Source organism: Sinocyclocheilus anshuiensis, unplaced genomic scaffold (genome assembly GCF_001515605.1).
Source record: "Sinocyclocheilus anshuiensis isolate Anshui unplaced genomic scaffold, SAMN03320099.WGS_v1.1 scaffold3087, whole genome shotgun sequence".
NCBI classification, from domain to species: domain Eukaryota; kingdom Metazoa; phylum Chordata; class Actinopteri; order Cypriniformes; family Cyprinidae; genus Sinocyclocheilus; species Sinocyclocheilus anshuiensis.
This window is the reverse complement of record NW_015544122.1, coordinates 34,485-45,967: the sequence shown is the minus strand read 5'-3', so window position 1 is coordinate 45,967 and position 11,483 is coordinate 34,485. Positions and strand designations below refer to the sequence as shown.

Genomic DNA, 11,483 nt, shown 5'->3' with positions numbered 1-11,483 from the left:
ATATATATATATATATATATATATATATATATATATACACACACACACACTCTTACACATTTTCAAAACATTTTGAATAATATATTATATATAAAATTTGATCTGAAAAATTATATTCTAAATATTTTGAAAATGTGTAATTAAAATAAGAAAATAAATTGTAACATTATAAATAATAACATTATAACAGTAAATAACAAAATAATAAATAAAAGTAAAAAAATAAATCAATGCATGTTTTAACACTGATTTTTCACTAAATTCATAAGAATTAACAAGAAAAACATTTATATGTATTATGCAAAACAATGATTCAACGTGTTAAACAGCATTTACCTTTTTACATTTGTATTAAAACATTTTAATGAATGAAAAATTCATGCAAGGACTGCATAAATAAATAAATAACTACAAATTTGAAATGATTCATAGAAATTAATGGAACGTACCAAAATAATACATTTTAAAATGCCGTTAAAAAACAATCTTTATTATAGATCCGAAATTATCTAATAATAGAGGGATATGAAAGGATTGATATTCAGAATGTTGATTAAATAATATATCATAAGCAAAATCATCTCAGATAAATTGTAAATAGCACAATGTAGACACAGATTTCATATTAGACACAAAAAAAAAACTACAGAAAGAGCAGCTACTGAGAAGAGAAAACGTTCACCTGTTTTTCACCTCAGTTTCAGGTTTTTACATTTCCTTCTCTGTCTGTCCCTCATGCGAGTTCAAGAGCTGATACTGGTATGTTTGTGTTAACATGTTTCACTTTTACAGTCCTTCCTTTGTGCTCTTAAAAAGCCCATAAATGTCTGTGGGGAGCTGAGAAATGCTGAGAAAGTAAAACCCAGAGTAACATGCAGATCTACAGTTATACTTCACATCTTTCTTGAACAAATCCATTGGAATAAATCAAAAACGAAGACTTAAAGATCACAAAAATAGTGAAAAAATGCCAGAAGCTTAACAGCGCTGCGGTGGTATATTTAAGCAATAAACCCAAAGCCCAGGTGAGTCAGAGAAGTGCACAGTCCTACATATAGGACAAATGTAGGATTACGGAAAATAATGAGAGGAGATTCTCTACAAAAAAAATTAACTATGACCTAAGGAGGTGGATTTTCCTTCCATTTCAACAGTCTATCAGACTTTCAGAAGGAGCCAGGAAGACAGGATGAGTGACGGAGACAAAGAAGGAGAGAGGAGGCACTTCGAAGAAGAGTGATGAAAGAAAAAGAGATTTTGTACACTGTACACTTATGTACACTGGCTCGAAGTGAATGACGACTGCTGAAATAATCTGTTTAACAGCTATTCCAAACATTTCATTTCCAAACAAAACACTCCCACAATGCCACATCCAGACAGAGAGAAATCACTACTGCATGTACTCATTTCAGAAACGGGTCAAGCCTTAAAGTCCAAGCAAAAAAGGATTTTTTTTTTTTCATAATAATAAATTAAACAATTAGAAAATATAGTAGTAATTACTAAAATAAAACATCATTTACAAAAAAAACAATACATTCATTTATTACTAATAATCTGATGTGTAATAAGTTATAAAATAAATAAAAATTACAATATATAGTAGAATCAATAATTTATGCACTAGCATGCACAGATGTTTTATTAAGATTTTTCTTCTAAATTTAACAGGCATTTTTATTTCTAAAAGCTGCAGTTAAACATAAAATGGCAGAAAGTACATTTTTCACACCTCTTCAATGGCTAAATATTCAATTTCCTGTTTGGAGTGTTAAAGTAGGGAAAAGTTTATATTATGTTCTCATAATAATGATATAATAGCAGCACTATCAATACAGCCCTGGATATAAAATTAATATTCTCTTTACCCAAAAGCCACATCCCTCTATTAGGACGACTTTCCCCATAATCACCATTCTTAATGGAAACACATTTAACACGCATTGACCTTCAATACACCTGGATTACTACTTAGAGTCTTGTATAAAGAAACGATTAATTTCACATTTCATTTTAAGACAGAAAAATAAGTCTAAATTTAGCAAAATATGGAACATTTTCGAGTCAAATCCCAAAACCCTGTTAAGCACAGGATAGTGGTTTAAGATTCAGGCTTCAGTTCAAACTCTGGCAATCCGGTTTTTAGGCATTTAAAATGGAAAGCATTTAATAAGAAAAAAAGCCAAACTCTCCAGCTACCTATTACTGCATTAACAAGAAAAAATTGGTTTAGGTTAGTGAAGTACACTTTTTTTTTTTAAGTGAACGGTTATGTTTCTGTGTTTTAAAACGGCAAGAAAGAGAGCTGAAAATGAGTGCCCTGAGCTCATACACACACACACACACACACACACACACACACACATCTTCCCGCACCAATGGCGTTGCAATAGTGCCAACTAGAGCAATTACTGTAGCACACCCATAGCCGTCCTTTTTCTTGTTCTCTCTTGCTTTCTTATGGACACAAAAGAGGAATATTCTATTTGAGAGTGTGACAACGAAGGCCACATTTAATAGTGATAAACAGAGTTTGTGCGAATAAACAATCACAAGGACAAAATAAACATAAGGCAAACCAATAAATTAAATAAACAGCTGAGCCACTGCATTCAAGACAAAGAATGCAGAGATATTTTTTGGCACACACAACAAATACCTGATTTGAACTGTCAGTCTATTTCAAATTAGGATAATTGTGGTGTTAGTTAGGAATGCACAACTGAAATCAAGAATAAAATAACAGCTAAAAAAAAAATACTGAACGCCCTCAACCAGAGCAGCACATGGGGACTGGGTGCGTCTGGGGTTGAGAAAGGCCCCCTGAGCTCTGGCACAGGATGCCAAGGGCCTGGGGATTGTGCGCAGCTGCCCTGCAGGGTGCCAGTCTCCGGTGAGGCTATTTGGAGCCTGATAAAAGCAGCAGTGCACACTGGAATTAGCCTGATAAGATAAGACCGCAGCACAGCAGCAAACATTCTGAGCGGGCAGCGCAATGGCCAACCCTGCTGGGCACAGAGTGAACCAGTGCGTGCGCTGACCAAGAGACTGAAAGACAGACAGGAAACTGTTCAGCTGGTTTAAAATTCAGCTGCTTATAGTTTGTTAACGGCTCTTTTAATAAATGGTTTTAACTATTATGCCATGGAAAAAATATGCAATTTTTCCATAATTGTGGTTTGTTTGCAGTACTATAAAATGAAAATGAATTAGCAACAACAGCAAAAAACAAAGAAAGCAAGAAAGCAATTTCAGATTTGTAATCACAGGATTATGGATCAGTTGGCCTGAGTGTGTTTGGCCAGTCAGATCTTGTGTGCATCAGAGAGAGTGTTAGCCGTGTCAGAAACAGTGTTTGGCAGTGAGCGTATGAGACCGTCCTAGTAACTTATCCACGAGTTCACACACACATATACTCACTCCAAAAGGATACGACTCTAAAACACACTGCCAATGAGAAAACAAGATGGCACTGAAGAATTGAAAAGGCCACCCGTCTTGTGTTTTCTTGTGAATACAATCAACATACTATTTATATTAAACACTGTCACACAACAAAACAAAGCATCCTATTATAAACAATAAAACATCACAAAAAGTATAAAAATGGCAGAAATATGAGTTATTCACATTTCAGCAGGGTTTCCATTTAATTTGTATTTGTAAATTTCTGGGAAGGATTTACGTTTACATGGCAGGTATTAATCTGTAGAATTAATCGATTTAAACAATGTTTTAGTGTACAAATGTCTCCATAAGGCACAAAATCATTCGGATTTGAATGCAGCTGGACATGATTTATTCTATAAAGGGCATAACCAGAGAGATTATAAATTAAATACATACATTTACATGAATTACTCTAAATTGTTAAGACTTTTTTTGTGCCTATAAATCACCACTTTAAAAATGATTAAATTTTACTTAAAAAATTACACTCTTATTAGTGTACAAATGTTTCCACAAAGCACAAAATCACCCTGAGATCTGAATGCAGTTCAACACAGGATTTCTTCCATATAGAGCATAGCCAAACAGATTATATATTAAATACATACATTTGCATGCTTTTTAAAATTACTGTAATTTTTTTCATGCCTACAAATCACAACTTTCAAATTCCTAGATTTTTCCATGACCGTGGGAACCCTGTTTGAAGTGTAATTTCGTCTCTGGCTGCAGAACACAGACACTCAAAGCAAGTGTTTATAAGTGTGCTGGATGTGATGGTGATTATGTGGGTGTCATCTTACCCTGAATTCTGACCCCTCTTAAATGAACACATTCAAGTATCAGTAGCCGTAAGGCCAGAGAAAGAGAGCGTAACCCACTGACCTGGCATGTGGATGAAGTAGGCCAGGTACAGGTCCAGCTCCTTGACGGACACTCCAATGTGGTGCGGCTGCACGCACAGGGTGTGGTTCGAGCACTGCGGGGACTTGACCAGTCTCTCTCCGTCCGTGCTCTCCAGTGGGCTCCCCTTGAACAGGATCACCATCACCAGGTCTAGGCGCCAGACCTTGTCGGCCTGCCGCAGGCAGTCGATGCGGCGGATCTTGCCTTTCTGGTCGGGGTTGGACAACACGCAGCAAGGCGGCTTCTTCCCCGTGATGGTGAGCACGAAGTCTTCACGGAACTCCGGCCGGATGTCCTTGCGCAATTTGGCCAGCAGCCGCGACGCCCACTTCTGCTTGATCTCGGGCTTCTCGCCCAGGAGTTCATCTTTGACGGCGCGCTCCTCGTCCTTGGACATGCGCTTCTCGTGCTTTTTGAAGTACTTGCGCTTGCGGGCCTGCAGGTTGAACCAGGTGTAGGAGAACGCCCGCACGTGCGGGAGGAGAGCCTCGATGAAGGGATGGAATTCATCCTGGAGGGATGGAGAGATGGAGGGAGAGACGGGAAGCAGGGGAGAGGAGAGGAGGGAAGGGGAGAAGACGTTATAATCTCGGAGCATTATTCGGCGGCGCTTTGTGAAGGAAGGTACGGGAAACATGTGAGTGCTTGTTTGTCAGGATGACAAACACACACACACACACACACACACATACACAAACATTCGTTATAAGCATCGCGTAAATACAGACAATGTTATGCTAATTTAGAATTTAGAACAAGAATTCCTATCCAAAATATATAATAAAACTACCGACATGCTATTAAGAAAAAAAACAAAAACATACTAAATTATAAGTAACCTCACTTTTTTCTTCTGCATTCTTTTACAAAGACATTTTTGCATTTCAAAAGATCCTTTCTCAGTTCAAAACAGACAATGATGTTTTTGAGGGACAGACGTAAAGAGTCCGCAACAGCTGCTCACTGTCGCTTGTGCCAAACCGCACAACCAACCCCTGCTACCGCACATCCTGATCCAAACTACATCGCCACACGGCACAGACACAGAAGCAGCACGCCACAGACAAAACGCACAAGCCATGCAGCAAAACAACTAAAAATGTCTGTAGTTACCATTCTGCACTTTCATCATAAACCCTGCTGGCCGAAATGGAGTGGAAAAACAAGTGAAATGTCTTCTCCGCACTTAACTCGACACTACATGCCCCAATTATTAGAGCACAATATTAGAGTTTTTTTTATGTTGTTGCAAAAGGTAAAAAAAACTGAAGAAAAAAAAAAGAAAGTTACAATTTTGTAAAAATGTCCAGTCGAAGATGAAAAAAATTCAGAAAATCTTGGAGGAGCCAAACAGTGACAGCTCTGGAGGTACAAAAACAAGAAATGCACGAGAGGAATATTTAATACACAAAACAGACAGGGGGAAATGAGAGGGGGAAAAAAGTTAGCCAAAAAAAATAAGGGGGATTTTGCCAGCCACCAAAACCAAAAATTAAATATTACATATGAACACAAGAAAGCGGACAATGTAATCGCTCGTAATCTAAAAGTATTGTACTCACTGTTAGAGAAAAAAACGTACACAAATACACAAATACCGCAACAAAGAGGAAAAAAAACGTTTGGCAAAGCAGTAAGTGGTGTTTGTTCAGATATGCGTGCTCTGCATTCGACTCACAGAGAGCGATAGATAGACAGAGAATGGGAGATAGACAGAGAGAAAGAGAGAGAGACAGAGAGGGGGTAGAGAGGAGTGAATGGTGAGCGCAAAAAAAAAAAAACCGAGAGAACCAAATCAATGTTGGAAGAGCGCGTACGACCGCTGGCAAACCCGATAGAAGCTTCCTTTTTTCCCCTTTTTCCTCTCCAACTCTATCTCTCTCTTCCTTTCCATGCTCTTTTCCTAGCCATTGCCTCAGAGTGTGCCAGCGCGAAGCTGAGCCCACCTATTTGGCACCGGGTGCCCGATCGCTCAGCCAATACGCACGCTTGAAGGGCTGAATGGGAGGGAGAGTGAAAGAGATGGCGCGAGAGAGCGCGGGGGGAGATAGTGTAGGGTTCAGTCAGTAGGTTGGCTCCTTACTTTGCCAAATTAACAAGTTCCTATCTTGTGCAACTGCAAAGTCCAGAGCACATTAATTTTACATGCGCCAATCAGCGGCGCTGCCCGTATTCCATTCCCACCCCAATTTACCTCCATTTTCCTCCTCTTGTCTTCAAGAACCGAGCTCATATACACACGCACTTTTGCCATTTTCACCAATACACTTGCCATCACTTCCATCGCATGAGCAAACAGCAGTGTCCCCGTTTGCCCCGTCCCCTCCCTCCATCGAGCGGCGCGTGAACACGTGGGCCAGAACTCCCAGCAGACGCTACAGACCAGCAGCTGCCTTTAGATTCGGCACACAAACAAAGAGCAAAGACAGAGACATGGTCCACAGCAGAACAACATTCTCTCTCTGAACTTTATCTGAGAATGTGACCACGTCAGATATGAACGTTTGGACACAATAAAAACATTTGTTAGGGTTTTTTTTTTTTTAAGAACAACAAAAAAGTATTTCACATTAAAATGCTTCTATAAGAAAGTGTATTAATAGTTGTTTCCTTTAAAAAACAAACTAAAATCCCTATTCTCCTTATAATGCTTTTTATAAAACAGCAACTCTATAGCAGGATTCAACAATTAACTTACAACTATTAACTTTTACTTGTCTTGCCAGTATTTTCAACAGTAAGTAACCAAAAATGTTACATTTTATTAAAGAAATATATTTATAGTTTTCATTTATCATTAAGTATTGTTCACCAAAAATTAATATAAATGCCAAATAATAGCCCAACCTCAAAAAATGTAAAAATATTTATATTTTTATATTTATAAAATATTAAGTATTCTTTACAAAAAATTATAATAATAAAAATAATAGATTAATTTGCAATAATAGAATTATACTGCTATAATGAAATTAATAATGAAACATGATGGATTGAATTTTATAAACACCCTTTTACAGGAAAACAGTGACATACTGTGATTTACTCTTTTGAACCCATTCTAACTGATGCATCCAAGACTAGTGCAAATCAATCTCGCAATTTCAAAGTCCTCACATAAGTTAGCCAGCTACCATGTTCATATATTTAAATCAGCAAGATTTGCAATAACAATATTCAACACATCACTGAAAGCCAAATGTTTTAGTTTGCAAAGGCACATGTAGGCTACATTATCAACGAACACTAGATGTAATGACAACACAGCATTGGTCACAGTTTCACGAACTGGCCTGAAACTCTCTCACACTGGCCCTGAGCCGTAGCACACAAAACATTCAATGATTAAATCCTGCTCCAAACTATATACAACATATTAACGGAATTCAGTCAATCCCTGTTCGCAATGATCTGTTATGATCCATAAACAGAGCCAGGGAATCGCTAGCTTGAGCAGATTCGTATCAAGTGATTTAATCTGGTTTAATCCCTACAATGAGTTTACGCAACATATGCCACTCTCTCAGGGCTACGCGACACCTAAGGGCAACCAGCAGGCCCATCTGAGACCACCGGGTGAAGCAGCCTCATTCTCAAAGCAACTCACTGCAGACTATGCTGTTGCCAGTAGGCGCCTGCTATGTAAATGCAGCGTTTCCTAACAAACAAAGCCGACGGTCAGGTTGGTGTGTCATTTTGTTTTTAAATGTTCCATTGGCTTGCAATTCACTTTGCATAATTCCAATCCAAATGAAAGGAAAGTTCTTCACAATTCATATCAGTTGACTTTGTACAGATCAAGGTGTCTTGGTATTTCGTTTTTGCCTATGTTGCTACAGTTCATATCTAATTTGGTTTGACAGACTACATGGATTTTGTGTCTGATACATTTATTTACATGAAGTAATTTCCATGTCTGCAAACAAAGAGTTTGGAAGTGTCTGACCTGAGGGGAAAAAGTGTCAGTAACAAATTAATTGTTCTTGCTTGAATTATTGGTTGAATGATTGCAGCAAATCTGACATAATTTTGGATGAAGCAAACTTTATGACAGCATGAACTTTGTGTTGTTATCATGAGAATAAATTAGTATGCAAGCATAAACGGCCTATAAAACAGCGTTTGCGCATGTTCCCCAGTAAACTTGCTGGATTTTTTCACTGCCGAATGCCCTTATTGAAACTCTTTTATACCACAGCCTATCTTATCTCCTCTCTAAGCAGTCAGCGACATTTGTTTTACGCAAGAAAAAAGGAGAGCGCTAGAGGAAGTTTAAAAAAAAGTTTGAGAAAGAGAGACAGACAAAAAAAGCGAGATTTCTACGAAAGGCTGTCTCACTCTGCTGCGTGCTGCTTGTGTGTTTTTGTCTGTAGCTATAGCAAGGCCTACTTCTTCCAGAAAAAGAGAGAAAAAGGCTGAGATTGTGAAAAGAAAATTCGGCAGCGCGCACACTCAGACTATATCCAGAATCCGTGCTGAAATGTCCTATTACTCTATATTACATAGAATCCCACCAAAGTTAAGTGTCCTATAGCCTAACATTTATGAATTTTATCAAATTTCCACTCTGGTCTTTTTTTGTTTTGTTTTTTTGTGGGGGCTCATCAAATGTCTAACATTAGCTACAGTAATATCTGACATTTTTAAAGATTTTAGTTTGTATGGTTGCCCTTTATTCTAGCCAGTGCCAAGAAATGTTTGACCCACCTCACTGAACAACACAGGAAAACAGTCTTAATTGTTACTCAAAAGTAACCTTTTTTATTTTACGTAACACCGAAACGTAAGGTAACGAAACAAATTCGGTGACAATAAATTCGGTTCCTTGTAAACAGTGTATATAAAAAAGATACCATACCTCTGGCCTCTATTCTTTTAAGATGATTGTGTTTTAGTCTTTTCCATTGCTTTCTTTTCTTTACTTTTTTAGAAACAATAACCTATATGATATTCTTAATCGCCTAAAATGACGGACCTGTAAACCTCTAACGGTTTTTTTTTTAATCGCGTTGGCGGGAGCTCGAGCTCCTTGGCGCGAGACAGAAAAAAAGGCTGCGGAAGGAGTGAAGCAGACACTCGCGCGGCTGATGCGAGAGAGCCGAGAAATCTGACATGAGCTAGGGAATTTTTGCAAGAAATATTTCCCACAAAATATAATGAAACTTGTATGAAAATAGATTCACAACAGGCGAAAAAAAAAGAGCATTTCTTCATATGAATAGGCCAAATCTATTCATATAGATCACTACAGAACATCACCATAATTTGCACATTTCCTGAATAATATTTTATTTTTTTCTAGTTCTAAAGTACAAAAATGGAAAAAACGAAATCGAATATATCATCAAATAAATATTTCCAGGTACTGGGAACCAGCCGAATAGCCTAGGCTACCATTTTGGGACATTTAATAACTGAAAAATCAAAATACGCTAGTAAAATATAAAAAAAAAACAATATTTACGTGGCCCTTGCGCATCCTTCCATATTTTATCTAGCTATAAACCGAATTTATGAAGCAATTTCTTTAATGCGCGCTGCCAAATCGGTTTGACACTGAGGGCTTTTTTACACCGTCATTTTTTAATATTTCTTCGAATAATATCTTTGTAGAATATAGGCTATTACTATTATTTCATGTTTAAATAACAATCTTTCAAAATCTTCTATAAACCCGACAACCAATTCAAACATAGGCTATGTTTTAAAACAAAAATCATGTCATTAATCTACGATATAAACTGTGACAGATGACTTGAATAGGTCGGTCTGCTAGTGATAATTTGTCTCTCATATAGACTAAATAACATGCATAAATATAGTGCTGTAGCTGTAAAATAGGAAAATATTTCATCACGCGATTCACGCATATGTCTATGCACGTAGAGACCAAGCAAACAAGCTAAGATTTTTAACCAAAGCATGTAACCTGAGGATCAAATAAATTTAAATAAATTTTACTTACAAATCAGAGACGGAGCGCGGCGGTGCTTTATGTGGAATTAATTCAGTTTTATAAACAGACGCGTTTCCAAGATGCATCTGGGTGTAATTTATGTGATTTCAGCTCCACGGTAAATATTCCCAATTCACACAGAAAAGCTGTTGAGATTTTGTAAAGAAAGAAAGAAAGAAATACACCTGAGGCACCGTTTGCGGTTTCTCAGATTGCCACACTATAGCAGACCGACCCAAAGGATGTCGCAACAAAATTTTGGCAGTCGTACAAATACATTTTTTTAGGCTACAGATTTCACAAATAGTAGATATTTTAAGTTTTTGTAATTTTTCAGTTAGCCTACCACATACAGGCTAGGCCTACTCAAATAGTGTTTGACCTGCCGGCAAACAGGTTCTCACAGAAATCGCGTTCTACTGAGAGAGTAACCATAGCAACAGTATGCTTCTTGAGCTTTTTGCGTCAGAATTCTAACAACTTTCATTATTTATTGCTTTATTATAGAATTACATATCACAAAGAAATTGTGTTTTTCTTTAAAAAAAAGTTAGTTGACATTTGACCACGAGCGCCAAAAGACAACCAGCACAAGGCGAATCACAACATATTTCCTTCAAACTAACGTTAGTCTATCCCCTGAAAGTTATTCAATAGCTACCACACACTAAATTTGATATTATTATGAATATAAATATTTAGACGTGATTTGGATACCATAATTTCACAGTAGCCTATTACCGTTTGTTCAGGTGTCGGTCTGTCTATTAGCTACATGAGCATATAGCTGTAAGAACAACACTCTGATTTCTATTTAGAGACGCCTGTTAAATACCGTCACGAAAGTAGAAACGTTCATCATATGAATGAGGGTGTTTCCGTCCGCGGGAACATGTGTCTGTAGATCAGAGAACTGGACTGGATGGCTGAGATCATTCAGCAGACTGATGAAGTGTAAACTGGAAAAAATGCCGAGACTAGCACGGCGTGACACCACAGCATTGAGCCGCTTACGCAGCGACTAAATACAACCGCTCCGACTGTCCAACCACACTAAATATTGATACTGCCTACTGTGGGAGCACTGCACTCTCCCCTCTGTCTGTGTGTGTGTGAGTGTGAGAGAGAGAGAGAGAGAGAGAGAGAGAGAGAGAGAGAGAGAGAGAGA

General features: G+C 37.6%; 1 protein-coding gene across 14 annotated transcripts in view; it reads right to left on the bottom strand.

The window, feature by feature from the left end:
• Positions 1-11,483, bottom strand: part of LOC107694826 (nuclear factor 1 X-type-like) — a 98,612-nt gene that overhangs the window by 55,329 nt on the left and 31,800 nt on the right. For 13 of the 14 annotated variants that reach the window (XM_016494521.1, XM_016494515.1, XM_016494510.1 and 10 more), the window contains one exon: positions 4,339-4,870. In XM_016494521.1, coding sequence (XP_016350007.1) covers positions 4,339-4,870 — 532 coding nt within the window. Of the gene's footprint in view, positions 1-4,338; positions 4,871-5,472; positions 5,612-11,483 lie in introns of those variants that run through there. The other variant, XM_016494514.1, reaches the window with a different exon arrangement.